Here is an 18,616-nt window from a genome sequence, read left to right on the forward strand (position 1 = left end):
TAAGGATGATTAGAACTCTTACTGCTCTGTGCTGTCTATATCACTGACACATATATGTTAAATACCGCATTTTTTTTTTTTTTTTAAGAAATATTTAATTAACAAAAGATAGGTTTCTCAACTGATAAGGACGGTGGAAAATAGCAAAAGTCAGAATCTAGAGTTGATTAATTTCATTTACCAAGCCTAGAACTGTAAAATTGGTTATATGAATTGTCGTCTATGTAATCTCAGCTACATCCTATGACAAGTGAGCAGACAGGCTACGATCAGTACTACTAAAAATATTTGTCGTGATGTCTCATTTCAGCCTTTTACACTACAGGCTTTTTGGAGGTTAAAAATCATGCCACTTCAGGCTTTTTTTGGCCTTCTGCAGTGCATGGGGACAAAGCATTAAAATCTGTGCTATTTCGCCCTTTCTGTCTGTTCACTTCCACGCCTGTCGAATTAATTTCTACCTTTTCGTTGTCCTGCGTTGGCAACACGCTTTTGAGATTTGTCGTTCGTAGAATTCGGTCGCTAAAAGCGTAGCTGGCTTGTAACGGTTGTAATTCCTATTTTATGCTTATCTGTACTCCTGAATTATTACTAAATGTTTACGTGTGAATGTTATATCATTAAATGTCTTCAGTTTGATTTAAATACACCAAGAGTCGTTGAATTTATTAAGGATATTTAAAACCGAAACTGCGTCATCCATGTCGGCGCCATTCTAATACGAGGAAATTAACAGTCTTTTTCGTTTCCCTTGCTTCGCTATAGTTGGTGGGGAACGTTTCAGAGAAGACCTGGTATTCACAAATGTTACTGGACGAATTGATAGCCAATACCATAAAAATATTTTAAAGTTTACTGTATTACGTACTAACGATGGGAACATTAATGTATTTAAACAGTGCCTGAATACGAAATTTAAAAGATGGAGAGTCATTGTGTCATCCTTCATAGTCACATAACAGTAACATCCCATCGCGTTTTCGATTTACCATAAACCTTGAAAAAAAAAAAAAAAAGGTGAGATGGGAATCTTTCCCACAGCGTGAGGCTGAAATGGGAAAATTTTCAGAAAGTTCTCATCTGGGAAAATCTAAAGTTGTGTGTAACCATATTTACAGTGTGAACTATAAATACAAAATACAAATATTCATAGTGCAAACTATAGGCTAGCAAAGTCATCATGCTCATAACGAAGAAGACCCAAATGCTAATTTGTTAACAGTAAGAGAGAGAGAAGGAATACTAACATCTATTTTCCTCTCAGAAAAGGAAATGAAAGTCACCTACCTAACCCAGCTTTTAGTAGTTGTAATCCCAGGTATTTTGTAAGTTTCTAGAGTAATAATTCTACTGGTCTGTATTCGTCGGCCCTCGATCCACCTTCGTCTTGCTAAATTTTGGCCTCTCGATTTGTCGCGTAACTTAAGTATAGGCAATTTCTCATAATTACAACGAAGCCACTTGTGCTACACTAGGATGAGATTACACATATCATCTTGACACATACACATGCTAGGACTTTGTAATGCAATTTAGCTTACTTGAAAACCGGCAAAACATTAATACACAACAATGCAATTTGTTTTTTAATTTTAATACATTTTCGGTTGATGGTTTTCTTGATAATTAATTTACAACAATTAACGACACAAACAAATTTACAAAAGATAAACGTTTAAAGAAAATACTTCCTTCCCTTGCCATCGCCACGCAAATCATATATTACCAATTGCCGATGAGTACAACAATTTTTTACTTAAAATTCATTGAAGATACAACTGTTTAATTATAAATAAAGAAATAGAAATCATCACTTTTAATTCAGTTGATAAAATATTAATGCTTAGCTACTAATGAAACGGGAAATAGATTATCTCCTTTTAAAATATATTTTTTATTTACAAAATTGTATTTCAAAAAGAGCTAATATAATCTGTCTTTCCAATAATGCTCATGTTGTATGTACACTGCGGGCAAAAAAAAAAAAAAAAAAAAAAAGTTCTATGTCTTTAGTTCTACTGGGCCGATTGACGAAATTCAAATTGCGTTCTCCATGCCTCGAAAGCGCAACTAAGGATATATATTAGATTTATATATAGCATTGCTCTAACATAGGTATTTTGATACAAAATATGACTTTTTCTGAGATAACATACCAATTGTTTTCCATATTTCGATTTTACGACTCAGATTATGCCTAGATATTAAATCTTGTAATTTTTGGTGAGAAATTTATGGAGAAATTAAAAAACTTACATTGGCGCATTTTTTTCAGTTTGCGCCAAAAATAACTTGCTTAGCGAACTTCTTAATTTATAGCAACCTATTCTCCTTTCCTTTTCTTTTCCGAGCGGGAAAAAAGTCATCGTTCATACTTTCAAAGAATTGTAACAAAATGCGTAAGCCACATTTTCATTATTATCGCTTATAATAAATTCGCAAAATTTTAAAACGCACCAAATGTAAATTCACATATATCTTAGGAAATTTTAAATAAAAAACTCTAATTTTTTCATTTATGCTTAGAAATACATCTACTTTAAAGTAATGGCAAAAATTTTATAGGTTATAATTAAAAAATTTTTCCGAAAACTTTTTAAAAATTATTTAAAAATGCAGATTTAAAAATAAATCATAAAAAATGGGCGAATTTTATTTGGAATGAACCTAAATTTCGAAATATGAAAGGAAGAATCAGATCAGTTTAATAAAAAAGATATTAATAAATATATATCAAATTCTATTAATATTGAGAAGCTAAAATTTGAGAGCTAATTTTTAAAAACTATTCGTGTGACTTTTATAAAACTTGGAAGTTTGGCATAATTTGAGTCGTAAAATCGAAATATGGGAAAAAATGATATGTTATTTCAGAAAAATTCCGACTTTATGTCAAAATACTACTAGAAGAATGCTATATATAAATCTAAAACATATACCAAATCGCGCCTTAGAGACATGAAAAACGCAAGTTGAATTTCGTCAATCGGCCGAGTAGAACGGGAGATAAAGAAAGAACTTTGGCTTTTTTTCCCCCGCTTTTATGTGTTTTGTTCAAGCCTTCTTCAGAATGATCACTAAATGTTCGAGTGTTAGTCATTGTTCTTTGAAAATTAGGTGCACAAGCAATTGAAATGAGATCTTACCCGGACATTCCCCAGGAACTGGTGCTGATCGTACAAAGTCAAGACATTTCACACCAAGAGGTCCATAAAATGGATCATCTTCAGGTACTCCAATGGCCATACACTCAGGATGCAGAAGACTAGGGTTTTCAATGACTTCTGGACTGCAGCATGATATAGATTCTCCATTGTGACCTAAACAATTAAGTACCACAAAATAAACAAAATTTCTTTTTAAGTATCACATTTACTCGCATATTTCTCTCCCTCGTTAAATTTTCCCCGTAAGTTTTTTCATCATATGATTTAGGAACTTCTGAATTATGGTAACAATGTGAAATATGTTCACAAATAGGAAAGCATCTTCTATAAGTAAAACCAATATTATTGAAATTAATACACTAACATTAGTGTATTTTTATGCATGCCTTTTAATCTTCTATATTTATCGTTAAAAACGTCTCTTCAAAAGTATTACACAACGCGTATTTTTTCTCTCCTGGGTTTCAAACGGTAAAATTAGTAGATGAAAAGGTTTATATGCCAGTAAATATGGTAATTATTCTGAAAAATAATAATTTGCCAGAAATCAAAACATATAACTAACATTTCCCCCACTTAACAAATAAAAATATAAAATATAAACTAGGTTCTGAAGCAATAATTTTCGAAAATTCTTTTAAGTCTTTAATTTAAACGAGGAAACATGCACTTAAATTAGACAGGACAAACTATTTCCATTTATGCAGTATAAGAACCCTTTGTTTACCTTACAGACGACGATTATGTAAAGCTTTCAGGGTTACAAAGTAAGCGTTTAAGAGTAACATGAAAAGTATTCAATAAATACGTTAGAAAGTGTAAGATTACGAGTGATAGCAATGACTAATTTTAAAACGTGTTGTCAGTTAGCCACAAAGACTTTACATCATACGGAGTCATTGGAGCAATGCCACCAATCACTGAAGGTCTGTCATAACAGTGTAAATATAGCTACCATGCCAGAAGAATGTACTTTAGAGGAGAAGTGAGATGATGCGTTCTTTTTACGCTGCTAATCCATTTTCAGAGGTGAATAGTAATTATTACTGCTATATCAAATTGCGATTCCATCTTAAGGTTTGCACAGCATTGCCTCAATTGATTTGGACAACTTTGCCTCAAGTCGAAAACGTCCAAGTCTAGTGGATCACAGCTTATTGCTTCATCAAGGAAACATTAGGCCTCACGTGGCATAGTCAACTTAGGATTGCCTTGTGAATATTTGAGAATCTCAGCAGTTGATCACTCAGTACAAAATACAATGTAATTGTTGTCTTACGACGTTTTCTGAAATTAATCATTGTTATTATTACACTTACACTATTTTACAACATTTTTTCTTCAAATGTTTATACTTCTCAGATGCAATGAAATTATTTGTAATAATAGACTATTTCCCCCTGAAAGGCCTCTACCATGCATAAAGAACACAAAAGAAAGAGAATCATATCACAGTAGTAGCCAGAGACTCAGCGCAAGGGACACTGGAATATCACGCAGGAGAAAAAGAAGAAAATGTAGATATATATGTATACAGAGGAGGTTTAAAAGAAGCAGACCACTCAGCTCAAAAGTTAAAAGTCCTAGTGACTTAAAAATTTAATTTTAGGGGATCTAAATTTTCCAAAGTCTTTATTTTTACCATTGGCCTAACCCTACTTCAGGGTTTGCTACATCGAATCCTAGCTGAAAGAAAGAAGTAATCCAAACATCACGAGCAAGAGTAATGCGACCAACTGATGCCATATAGAAATCTACATTAATAAAGATATCTTAAGCTATGGTTTTAAGAAAATATTATAAGCTTTTATAGGGCAGAGCATAAAAATAATAAAGAAGCCAAGAAAGCAAATATACACGCATAATATACTTTTCCGCTTATTAGAGTAGTGAAGTCGGCTGTCATAGCCTTGGGTCCAGGTTCAAATCTCGAAGAAGGCATGGATTCTTGTAAATATAAAGTATCTTTCGGGCATGGTACTACCAGTTTCTCGAGTGGTTGGTGGAAGGGAAAGAGGAATGGAAGTTTTCCGAATCTGTTTCCTAGGGAATTCTCCTCCACTGGAATGGAACTAGACAAATTCGCACTGTCATAAAGTGGTTAAGTCCTAAGCCAACGTTAACCATTTAGAGAATTCAACTGATCCTAAAGTTGAATCATTGTTGGTAAATTTGGAGTCATACCATTTTATGGAATTCTAAAGTCAAATTTCTACTGCAAGCTTTGGTTAATGTTCTTTAACAAGAGGAAGGAAACTCGCTTAACAAAAGCTAAAGCTGATTTAGGTAAAGTAGGGCGGGATTGGTTTGGAGGTCAGAGGTTGCTGATTCATTCTGAATTTCAAGAACTCTACTTTTATATATGTTAAATATTTTGCATTCTGATAGTAGTCGATGAAAGTAAACGTGCAGTATAAAGATAAGAATAATATGTTAAGGAGTTAAGAAACATAAAAACCTTACATTATGTAAGAAATTGAAGTATATTATAGGTAAATTCTCAAGTTTAATTTGAGGGTAATTGAGGAATAAATAAGCGTTAGGTAGTAGTCTTCATAATGATAATAATTAATTTTTATTTTACAATCTTCATATTGAAATGAAATCCTTTACATGAATTTTTAGCGGTTTGATATATAATTCTTGCATTTTATTTATATAATGCAAAAATTATTATGCGAATATTTTAGGAATATGTGCTATTTGTTTATATTTTAAACCAACAACAATTCCTAAAATATTAAAAGGGAATCTAATTTTTTTTAATTTATAATGAAATTTCGGCAACAAATAAAGCAAACAATGAAAAATATATTTTGGCATAACTCACCAGTTTTGCTAGTAATTCTGATAATATCGTGATCAATGAAGAGCCCAAAATAAAGCGTAAGAACAGTACAGTTGCATCTAGGGCGCGAATGATGAGTGTACAGCTCGTTGCTCAAGTACCGAGCATTGGGAAGTTCATCTCCAGAAGCTGACATGCGGGGCAAAGATACACCTGAAAACAAAAATAGCCGGTATTTAATAATTTTTGTTTAAGATAACTGAATTAATTTATATTCGTAAAAATAATTTCATTTGAATATCGATTTAAAAAATAAAAATTCTCTGTATAATCTTACCATCCGCATACTCAGGTTTCATTAATCTCCTAAAGGATGTCAAAACCATGCCCCAGTCGTGATGTCTCAAATTGTTACAACTTCCATTATAGCTTCTATATGGATACGAGTTATTGCAAGATACAGGCATATCTGGATGGCAGTGATCTGGCAGAAGACTAGTATCTATGCTAAATGAAGTATATTACACATAAATATTTATATTATTTACTCGAAATAATATGCATAAGTGATTTAATGCAGTGGAGTGAGTCTGAGTGACATCGCAGTCAGCATAATAGTTTCAATTTATGTGTTAGTTACGCTAATTAAATCTCAAACCCTAACTTGAGCATTTAAAATTTTTATTTTATTCTGTCAGTCGGCAAATAGATTAATCGTAATATTGTTTACTATTTTAAGCTAGCAGCTTGAAATAGTAAGCATTCTTTCTACTCGATGCTCTCACTCGCAGATACGGCCATCATGATGGTGTAAGCCAAAGAGTTATTTGCGAGAAAAAACGACGTGATGCTACTTATGCGTTGTGTGTACATCGTTGAACGGTCCACTGTAGGAGTGGATTCCTGTGTTACAGTTTCTAAGAACAACCTTAGCTCCTTAATGCTTGTCACATGCCTTAGTGGTGTAACTGGAAGCACGTCTGACTAGCAAGCGGGAAGATCCCCAGTTCTGTTTCTAAATTCCTTGACAACTGACGCCCGAATAAAAATGTGGTGGACAAAAATGTGATCACCACTTAGAATTGGCAAATAGGCTTACCCTCCAAAATATCGCCTTTTAACTGGGGAAGAATGCAAGAGACTTTTCCCTTCCTTACCGCATGCCTTTGTGTTATACTCGGAATACCGACCGGGTAGCAACTGGAAGGTTCAGAATTCGAATCTGGGCGAGGCCATAGCTAATTTTTCTTGTTTCCTGTTTAAAAATTGTGGTGACTTTACAAGCCTCAAGAAAAGAAGCGATGATTACCTTGCTGCTTACACCGTAGCCTTACAGACGTCATTGTACCGTAAAAACAGATGCCTTCTGTTATGCAACAGACCTAATTTCTTGACTCGGGAATGTGATATACCAAAACTATTTGTAATATTAGTGTGGAAAATATGTGTATTGTCTTCGGTACTAGGAATGGGTGTAGTCGAGATCTTGTAGATCGCTCTGTGTGACCCTCCTTGACCCATTTATTGTGAATTTTCATAACAATCTTTGAATCTTGACTAGCATAAACAATTACGTGGTGCAATAAGCCGAAATTACGATATAATTTTTCCTAGACTAAATTCTGAAATGCGCAGGTATGAGTTCTTTTTTCTTACAGGAGGTATGGTAAGACCTCTAACACAAAAACAGCGGTTAAACGTGATTTTTGAATGAAAAATCAGTATTTTAAATCGGCCTTTTAATACTGATGATTTATTGGGAACGTTCTTTCATGATGCAATTAATGGCTAGCATAGTAAAGGCTGTCATACAAAATTCTCAGTAGGAGAAAATATTATGCGTTACATCTTTCCATATCATTTCAATTGTGATGCAAAGTTTACAACATCACTGCGCAAATCAATTACGTTCTTTCTTTAAAAAAATGTTTCTTAGGGTGGTTTTTTTTATGATAAATGAAAACATATCTTAAAAACAGTGATTTTGATTTAGAAAATATTTCTCCATCGTTGTTGCCTTGTGTTAACGAAACTTTTAAAATCTGTCTGGGGTAAATAAACCGAGAATTATGATTTACATGAAAAATTTGTAACTGAAAGTGAAAATATTTAATTGTTAGAGACATAGAAACAATATTTCTTCCTTTCTTTTTTATTTTCTTTCATTTTTTTCTTGTCCTTATTTTTTTCGGGGGGAGAGCTAAGAGAGTTATCTTTTTTTTTAAAGTTTATTGAGCTTCAATATATATTATTTTTAACGGATTATTGAAAATTCACAATCTATGTAATTTTTTTCTGCGGTTTTTCTTTATAGTACTTGTTTAAGAATTGCAGCTATAATTTTATTTTGCAGTTATTTAATTTTTTGTAGGTAATTATTTAATTACGGATTTATTTCTTGATTTTTTACTAATGTCTTTACCTTTTGATTCTGTACGAACTTATTCCTAAAAATCTTGTAGACGAACTGCGCATGCACCTTAATAACTAGTCTTAGTTTTAGCCAAATCGAATTAATTTGTAATTTCGAATACTTTTGTTGGTGGTTGAAAACTAACGTATTAGCTTCTTAATAATTGCTTTAATTTGGATGCGAAAAATTATACAACGGTTCTGATTAGAGCAGAACAAAACTAATTGATGAAAAGTACTGTTTTATGATATTAGATATCTAAGATGGCTTTAAACTCCAGTTTAATCTATTTCAGTCTCAGTGGAACAACTAGTAATTAAACAACATTAGAAATCATCTTTTATAGTCCTACTATAATGTAGATGCAATAGAAAGTGGGTTCACTTACCATTTACCCAAAACCCTCTTCATATGTTCTACGATAACGGCACAGTCTTGGAGCCTGCCGAATTCCGCGTTGCCCTTTTGAAAACGCTGTAACAAATACGAAGGTGAACCTTTAGTTGGAGTCACACCTGAAAATGACAAGAACATTTTAAAGGCTTGAGTAACTAAGATCAACTTTTCTTTTCTGTGTTATATGCAACCCAATTTCATCAAAATTTTATCATATTCGGCAACTTCTATGATAAGAAAATTCTAGAGACAACTTTTGATTTTCGATGCAAAAACTGTTAGTAGCAAAAAATTCAGCAAAACATCTGGATATATCAGAATCGAAGAAATCATAACTGGATTGAATAAGTTTATTTAATACAGGAATATCATAGGAGGAATGCTTCCCAGATTGTATAGTGGATGGGGAGTTTACTGCGATGCCGAAGGGCTCGGGTTTGAATCCCGAGAAGGTATAGATGTTTATAAATGTATAGTGTCTTTGTAGTATGGGACCACTCTAATTGTATGATGAACACTACAGTTTCTTCGTTATGTAGCAACAAACTTTAATGAAGATGAACTAAGCTCCAATAAAACTGTAGTCAGTGACAAATTTTAACGTATTTCTGCTGTTCATTAATGTAACGTTCTTCATTTGCTTGCTATTAAACTGTACAAAGTTATCCCCCTCTAATATGAATTGATGTTAAAGTTTTAATTCCTTTTTAAATTTTAACAGTGAAAATCTCGAAGTAAAGAAATGAATTTTTCTTTAAAAAATCATAAGTTTTTTCTAACTTCTTCAAATGCCTATAACTTTTGAGGAGGGGAGAGAGACTGACAATGCTTAGATAATCCAAATACGCTTATCTAAGAACAGAATGTCCTGCATTGAAGTAATAGTATTTCAGAAAATTTATGGTGTGATTTAACTTACCATTTTCGAAAAGCATCAGTTCTAATCTTTTTCTGTACGCTACTAGACCTTCTCCTTCCATCCAAGCATCTAGAAAATCTTTGCTTTGGAAATCTATTATTCCTGTCAAAAATTACATGTACTACGAGTCATTTTAAAAGCACACACACAAACACAAATTTGGCAAATATTTATTGCATCATCTTCTATATAGTGCAGTAGTATTTAATGTAGCTTAATATATATATATATATATATATATATATATATATATATACTATATAAGCTAGCGGTACAAACTTTTAGGAAGTGTAGGCTACACCAAAAGACTCGGAATACCATAGTAACTCATAGTCGGAAATGCAATCCTAACCAGATAGGAGGGATATTAGGAGCTGTCGAAGGAAAACTATCGATAACTGCCCTCAGAGATGTTAGAATAAAACATATAAATGCATCCTGATTTGAAATTGACATTTAAAGGCCATAAAAATAAGTTCTGGCGCTCCTGATGAAGGTTTCCGATATTTCGTAACGTGGTTAAGGCATGGAAACTCAGACGTTTTGAAAGACACTGGGCGTTTAAGTGACGCATTTGCATGGCTTATGTGAATGTTCGACTGATGCCGGCGTCCCTAAACGTCCGAGATGTTACGAAACTTCGGGCAACTTCATTATCAGGAAGGTCATGATTGATTTCAAGCTTATGGTCTTTAAATATCAGTTTGCAATCACGATTTCATCATAATTTCATCCTAATACCTTTTCGAGTGGTTGCCAACAGTTTTCCTGCGACAACGTCTAAAAGATCCCTATTTTGTTAGGTTTGCATTTCTGATCCTGCATTGTTATGAGAATCCAAGTCGACTCGGTATACCCTACCCTAGAAATTTGTTTCCTTAGTTCTGAATCACTGTATATATATATATATATATATATATATATATACATATTAGTTCTAAATTTCTTTTTTTATGTCTTTATAAATTTTTCTGCAGCTTAATGCACGGACATACTAAGCATGTTTGTGTTTTGTTTTCAAAAGAATAGTTTTGTAATTATATATATATATATATACTAATGTTACCATAAAAGACCGAAATTGTATAAAATCAACCCCTCCAATGAATGTCAGCACATATCAAATACGTTGGTGAAAGATCGAATATTTGGTAATCAGAGTTACTGTGGTGGAGGCAGATACGAAACGCTAAGAAGAAAACTGTTTCACGACTAAATGCAGTTGTTTCTTGTGCAATTCAAAGTGTTATAACAGATTAAGTTGCTGCAATAAATACGATTGTATAACATCAATCGCATAATTAAGTAAGTTAATTACTGGTGCTATCTTCTAATCTCATTTAAAATGCCTCCTTCGTTTTAAGTTCAACAGCTTATTTACATGTGTGTTACTAAGGCTTTCTCCAATATTCTGACATATATCATAATGTGTTTTATTAATAAAGATATTTTAAAAACTTAATCTATTTTTATTCAATATTTACCATTAGTTCATGCTGAATGCGGACATTTTTCGGTGTAAATGAGAAATAAGGATGTTTAGGAAATATTTCGGACATGAAGCGACTATATGTATGTTGACATTCATTCGAGAATGTTGACATTCTCCAAGTTTCGGCCTTTTACGCCAACACACACACACATATATATATATATATATATATATATAACCACATGGGCAGGCAATAAAAACAGGTAGATTATTATATTAAATGTTAGAACCATTGAAAACGCATGAAAGTAAAAAAAGATAGCATTTACAGTGACGGTATTTGAAAAATATTCAAATCATATTTTAAGATTAATAGTGAATACGGATTTTTTTTTAAGCTATGATCATAATACTGCAGCATGTAAGTAATTATAGTATTTCTGCTTTATATTTTTGTGGCGTAAAGGTGAGTATTTCAGGCCGGATTTTCGAACGTCCTCGTTTGAGTGGGATACGATTTTTATCCAGCAATTTCTCGCTTTCATATTCCTCTTATTCTTTATAAATAAATATCTCTCTAAGTGAAGCTGTGAATGATGACTTAATAATGTTATCGGACATCTGAACTCTTTACCGTTGCCATTTAAAAAATATAATTTGTTAAATTGTTCCTTCCCATATGCGTTTAGGTTTAACGTTTAGCACATTCAGCCAGTTTTTCAAAAGTTCCAGTCAAAAAATATTTTAATGTTATATAGATATTTTTAATTGGAAAAGAAATTATTTATTTTGTAAAGTATTTTATGTTAATTAACCAATTATTATGATTTAAACCTTTACTTGTCCTTTTACACAGTCCTGACCAAGATCCAAATTAGTTGGTAAAGTATTTAAAGCAAGGATACTGAACGTTTCAGCGTCAGAGCTTTTAGCAGTGTAGCCTTCAATTTACGTTATGTAGCCCAGCTCCAGCAGTGAAAAATCTCTCACTCAGCCATTTCGCTATACGTCGTTAAAACACATCATTAAACTATTGACCCAGCTTTAAATATATCATTTTGTGTAGTCACTGGGTACGTTACCATGAATTTGAAACTTCATATGTTATTTTAAATACCCTCAAGATGTGTCATTTTGATTAGAAGCACATGTGATGCTTGCTATTTAATTTCAAATTAAATAAAAAAATTATTAATAACTTTCTTAAAGACTTTGTCATAAATTTCAGATAAAGCCACTGCTCAGTTTAATAGGGTTTGAGGGACTTTGATTGAATTTCCATACCCTAGGACCATACCCTAGGATGTAATTTAGTTGCTTTCTTTTCATCTATTACAGTTATTCTCGAGTAACTATTTTCTATAAAAAAAGCGAAAAATAATAAATGTAATTTCTATACAATAATCTTCAAGTTGCATAGTAATGGAGGAAGTTGAGTTACCTTAAGTGCAGTATTTTTCAAAACAAATAACTTAAAAATGAAATTTGAAATTTTTATACAAAGTAAGTTTTAGTAACTGTTACAAATATCAGCTTTAACTTTAAATAAAAAGTTAAATGCTTTAAAAATGTTGTGCTTTCTGTTCAAGTCAAGCTTAAATAAAAAACGTTCCTTTTTTTAAATAAGCATTTTTATTTAAGCTTGAACTGAACAGAAGGCATAACTTGTACGCACAGCCAAAACTCTGCCACTTGCAGGTATTAAAATAACATAAAGTTACAATTTAAAATAAGATTGTAGTCTAAAACCACACAAATTTGGCTTAATTATGCTGGCTGAGCTTTAATTGTGCAATTTAACTTCAGCTAGCAAATGATGAACGCCGGATTATTAACCAGCAGAGCTGGTTGACAGTAAACAAAGATGCGAGAGTCGTTGTCAAAACCATTTTATCTAAAATAGTAAAAACTCCGCTTGAAATATTTATTTGTATTCTGTATTGTTGTTGTTGTGACTGGTCTTACTTAGATAATCAGAAGAAGACGCTCACGGATTTTATCGTGACAAGGAGTAAAAGTCTGCGTCTGTCGTTGGCAAGAGTCTAACTTCGCACTTACTCAGCATACAATTTAATAACAAATCACAAATTTTTTTAAAAGCTACATAGCAGCACATGTTTAAAATTCCCGATGCAGTGTCAAGCGTTGGCATACATTTTTATTTATTTATTTATTTATTAGTCTTTTCTCAGTTTAACTCATCAATATTAAGTTTTCTTAATAAGATGGCTAAAAATATTTTTTTGTTATTTTTTATTGCTAACATTTTATATGTTAACTTTATTTATTAAATATCACGTTCTTTGCACTTAGGTCGCATAAAATTCAGTTCAACAGCAAAGTTATAAAATATTTAAAAATAGCACATCTTCATTAATTCCCAAGAGAGTTTTAAAGGCATACATATTTTTATATTAGTTGTATTATTATTTCTTTATAAACTAGAAGCTCTTGCGGCCAACAGCCTAAAATAGTTATCACAAAAAAGAAAAAGTATATAATGATTTAATGAACACAGCTAGTTTAATTTCATAAAAATAGTGAATATTTCTAACTAGATGTCTCTTGATTTTTAATAAATGTTTTTTTAAATCATTCACATTAAAATATCAGACAAAGATATTCTTTAGAACTGTGCTAATTACTTTCAAATCATTTAGTTTATTACTAAATAAAGTTTCAGATTAAATTTGAAAGTATCTAAAGCCTCACGCGTGGAAGATTAAAGCATTTTATTTCTGGCCTTGGCAACACATTGCTTTCATATAGCAGAGTTTGTTAATTAAAACTGAAAGATGAATATTATTACGAAATGTCCAGCTGTGGTAAGATAGCTTCCCCACAAAGCGGGTTTAAGGTTGCCAGAAAATGGCAGAAAATGCAAGTTTGCCAGATTTAGTCCGAAATCGTCGATTTGGAGATACAATTGGTGATATGCCATAGAGGAAGCAAGAACATTCTAGAACGAATTCTTACCGGTTTTCCCACGAATGTTCTTGAAGGCAGATCAAAAGTTGTAAATACCCTGCAAGACAGTACGCGGAGTAGCAGTTTTTCATGAAGAGTATCTTGAATGTATTGGGTTCAGTAGTAGTGTTTTGAGTTCAGAGATTAGCTTGAGAGCGATCGACTGATTCGGGAGCTGTACTTTAGTGCTTTGCCATGAAGCTGTCTTCAGCGTTATAGCCTGATAGCTGAAGGCTGTGTTGCTGATTGTTTCAGCGTGTTTATCGTAGTTTTTTGACGACTGTAACGTGTCTATGAAGCTGCCCTGTGTAATACAGATGAAGAAACATTGTTTTGATTCTTCATCAAATGTTGTAATCAATCATTCCAAACCCACGAACCCGTAGAACGCAAAAACTGGTGTCAGGAGTGGGGTTGAGTGAATGACAGTAACCCGCCTGCAGGAGAAAGCCATGACTGAGGAAGTGAAGGCTTTGATGGACTTGATAACCGAGATGAAACCTGGACAAGAAGAGGTGAAAGGCAGACAGGTTGAAATGAAGGTTGATCAAGATGGAAGGGGAGAAAAACAAGATTAAATGCGGCATCGTGGAGGTCAGAGAGGAAACTGAACCCAAAATAGCAGATGCGGAGGAAAAATTGAGAAAGTTCAGGAAAGAAGTAGATGTTTTGGAAGAAAACCGAACTGAATCCAAGAACAAATCTGAAGATTTTAAGGTTCTCCCCATCTCATCCCATACGGTAATAAAACCTAGCACATGTGATGGAAAATCTTCATGGAGTGTATATAAGACCCAGTTTTTGATCGTGGCGGAAACTAACAAGTGGGACTCCCATATGAAGACTTCGCAGTTGTGTGCATCACTCCGAGGTGATTCTGCAGATATCTTAGAAGTCCTATCAGAGAACTAGATTTCAAACTTCTACTCCTCGAATGCCCTGGAACTGAAATTCGGGTAAAACTCATAGACTGTAGCTGCTTGCAATTAAAAACTCGTCAGCAGAATATCATGGAAAGCCTTCAAGAACTGGCGACTGACATTGAGAGGTTGGCGCATCAAACATATCCGGACTGTCCGCGAAAATCTGGCCCTGATGCATTTCGTCAATTCAATCAAGGATGCGGAAATTCAGAAGGTTCTTAGATTGGCGGATCTGAAACACATAAAATCTGCCTCACGCCATGAAGTATGAGTCGGCTCAACACGCGACTCGAAAATTGCCATCCTATTAGAACCGATGGAATAGAACCAAATTTTGACGTCGTTAATTTGATAAATGGAATAAAATAGATATGGGAGGCGTTAAAAAGGCCTAAAAGCAACATAGGAAAGAAAATAATTAAGTGCTGGAATTGCGGACTGGAAGGACATCTCCGTAGGAACTGTGAAACCAAACCAGGAAAACTAAATTGCGGATGTTGCCAGGCAGAGATGCAGCCCCTTTGAAAGTTCCCCAGATCTCCTCAATGAGAGAAGATAACGAACTGTTCCTCGAAGGATAGGCGAATAAGCATCCTTGTAAGATGATCATCAATACGAGAGCAAATGTAACCATCGTCAGAACATATATAGCACTAGAATTGAACGAAACGTTATGATTGACTGCTACCTTGTGTGACTTTACGGACAGTGACAGGTAATAAGATCCCGATTGAAAGTAAAATTAACATCACCATTACCTTCGGAAGTGAGGACTACGAGCACTTGACTTTCGTCGTTAACATCGCGGACAAATTCGGACTAGACTTTTTGCGGAAGTATGGCTTTACACTGGACTTTAAATATAACAAGATGCACTCTGCAAAGGAAGATATAACTGTGTTTGGAAGCAAAAGCAGCATTCCTTCAGCTCAAAAAGTAACAACAAAAACAGATGTCACCATCCCTCCGCTGACAGAATTAACAATAACTGGCTCCATAGTATACAATAGCTTCAAATTTGGAATAATTGAATACCCTAAAAATAGTCCAAGATATGTATTAGTTGCCTCGGCCTTAGTAGACCTTTCGAGAGACTTCGCCCCAATGAGAGTGGCGAATGAGAGTGGCCACAGACCAAGAGCCATAAAGAAGTGTGAAGTGCTAGCAACACGCACTCCAGTTACCTGCGTTTACAAAGCCCCACCTGCAATTCCATTAATATCCCACCTGACTGCGGCAACTGGGATATTAATGGAAGAACTTCTTTAGAGTGCGAACTTAATCAACGAACAAAGACATGCGGCAGAGAAAACAATTAGAGAATTTGGAGATCTATTTTCTAGAACATACAGAAATGTTGGCCGCATAAAACTAATGCAACATCGAATTGATATGGGGGATCACTTTCCGATCAAGCGACATCCCATTTCTGGCATCATTTGTTGCGTTCTATGGGTTCATGGATTTGGAGTGATTGATGACAACATTTGATGAAGAATCAAAGCACAATTTATTCGACGGTATTACACAAGACAATTCTAAAGACGCGTTACACTCATCATCAATCACCCCAAATCCACGAACCCGTAGAGCACAACAATATTTTATATTTTTCCGAATGGCAACAGTCTCGCTAGCTGGGAATAAAAATATTTATTTCAAACAGTGTGGATAACACTCGCTTTCGAATCGTTGTGTCTGTTAATTAAAAATTTATTGAAGTTTTTCAAAATATGAAAAAAATAATAATAAAACAAATTCGAAATTCGGGCATCTAGGTGCACATGTTCTGGTGGAGGACGACGTTATTCAAAATTTGATGATTCTAGGTACCACCGTTTTTTCACAGTGAGAAGAACTTTCTTTAAAAATGACAAAGACGATAACATTTGGTGGCGACAGTTTAAAAAGTGATATGCCATTTATAATGAACCAACACAAAATCTCATTTCGGACTAATAGCCACGTTTGTGCTAATAAATAAATGCGCAGTTATTCAGATCTTTCAAAAATAAATAACAGGATGATCAAATTGAATGCAAAAGGGAAAATTTTCTCTACTTGGCTTCATAAAAAAGGTGAGAAAATAATTTTTACATGTAAGATTAAAAACAAAATATGCAAATAAAATCTCTAACTTTAATTTACAATAGTGCCTTGACTCTGCCTTTAAATTTGATTATTCCCCCTTTCCAATCTAAAAATACTAACTTTTAATAAACTAACTAATGCTCTAAACTGCATTATTCTGAACTTAATCTTTTTTCCATTACACTTACATAACTTAATGCTATCGTTGGTACTTACATAGCTTTCTAACCAATAATAATTTCAAATTTGGGGAGTAGAATTTAAAAGTAACCAAGCGATAAAGCTGAATCAAAATTCAGATAAAGCTGAATCAAAATTCAGATAAAGCTGAGTCAAAATTAGGTCATTCTGAAATGAGTTTTCAGCTTGGATACTTCGCACTTCTGTTTTCATTTCGTTGACATCCAAGCTTACTCTTCCCTGCTACACTTTATTTTAGTGTTAAAATTCATTAAAAAACGGACGCTTCCGATAAAAAACATTCACTCTTTTAAACAAATCAAATATTATTTTTAAACTGAATAGAAGCAATTTTACTTATCAAAATAGTGCTCTTAATACCTTCAAAGGGGACAGGAGACGTACCATGCTCGACCATAAAAGGATCTGTATCACGAGACTCACGTATTGCTTCTGCGACGAGCATCAGTATCATTCCAAATAAAAGAAAGCTATAAGTAGAAAATAATAGAGCATTTTGAGGAACTGATTCTAACTGATCCTTTGATTAGTTAATAATATATGATCAACTTTCTCAATAATTAACATGCATTCACTTATTTAACGGATAATCATCACATTGCTATCATAAAGGCAATAAAACCATACAAAGCGACAAAACCCATAAATAGTTAATAGTCTTGCTATATTTGGCATGCTGCGCTTATTATGATATGTATTAAAAACAATGTACAACTTGTAGGACATGAAGCACTGAGTTTTAAAATTATCTTTTATGCAGCACTTGCACATGAAGTCTATTTCAATAGGATTCTTACCCTAAAAGAATTCCAGCAATAGCTTGCATTTTTGGCACTTTAGATTCAGCTATGATAAATTTCTTCCATGATGATTGGCGTGTATCTTCATAGGTAGGAGCTGATACTGGTGGACCTAATAAAGGTGTAATTTCTGGCTCATCAGGCTTTATTCCATCTTCACCGTGGACGTAAAACATAGCTGCCTCCTTTCTTGGAATATATAATCTGCAAAAATAGTTAAAACTGAGTTATCTATTTCCATAAGTTTGAAAGATATATAATAACTTCATGTTTATTGCGATATCGGTTAACTGGAACAGTTATTTATTTGAGATAAATTTCAAATAAAAATTCCCATCCTCTCTAGTTGCTTGGGGCCAACACTGACTGAAAAGATATCCTTTGATATTTGGAGTTCACAGGGCTTAAAATGTTCATTTTCAAAAACCGATATCTGATCTAATATCATTCATAATTTTATCTTCCTAAAAATACAAGAATTGCTTGCACAGTTTTAAAATTAAAAGAAAAATATATTCT

The 18,616-nt window shown here is 33.4% G+C and overlaps 1 protein-coding gene across 3 annotated transcripts in view; it reads right to left on the bottom strand.

Annotated features, from left to right (window-relative positions):
• Positions 1-18,616, bottom strand: part of LOC118193485 (salivary peroxidase/catechol oxidase-like) — a 108,988-nt gene that overhangs the window by 44,034 nt on the left and 46,338 nt on the right. The window contains exons 2-8 of one of the 3 annotated variants that reach the window (XM_035364593.2): positions 18,095-18,301; positions 17,682-17,767; positions 9,684-9,785; positions 8,757-8,883; positions 6,293-6,462; positions 5,998-6,168; positions 3,147-3,320 (exon numbers count right to left, since the gene is read on the bottom strand). In XM_035364593.2, the coding sequence (XP_035220484.1) occupies positions 3,147-3,320; positions 5,998-6,168; positions 6,293-6,462; positions 8,757-8,883; positions 9,684-9,785; positions 17,682-17,767; positions 18,095-18,273 (1,009 nt within the window). In that variant the 5' untranslated portion in view covers positions 18,274-18,301. Of the gene's footprint in view, positions 1-3,146; positions 3,321-5,997; positions 6,169-6,292; positions 6,463-8,756; positions 8,884-9,683; positions 9,786-17,657; positions 17,768-18,094; positions 18,302-18,616 lie in introns of all 3 variants that reach the window. The other 2 variants (XM_035364590.2, XM_035364599.2) reach the window with 2 other exon arrangements.

This window comes from Stegodyphus dumicola, chromosome 4 (assembly GCF_044657685.1).
Source record: "Stegodyphus dumicola isolate Sdum_Otavi_A_Nest chromosome 4, ASM4465768v1".
Classification (NCBI taxonomy): Eukaryota; Metazoa; Arthropoda; class Arachnida; order Araneae; family Eresidae; genus Stegodyphus; species Stegodyphus dumicola.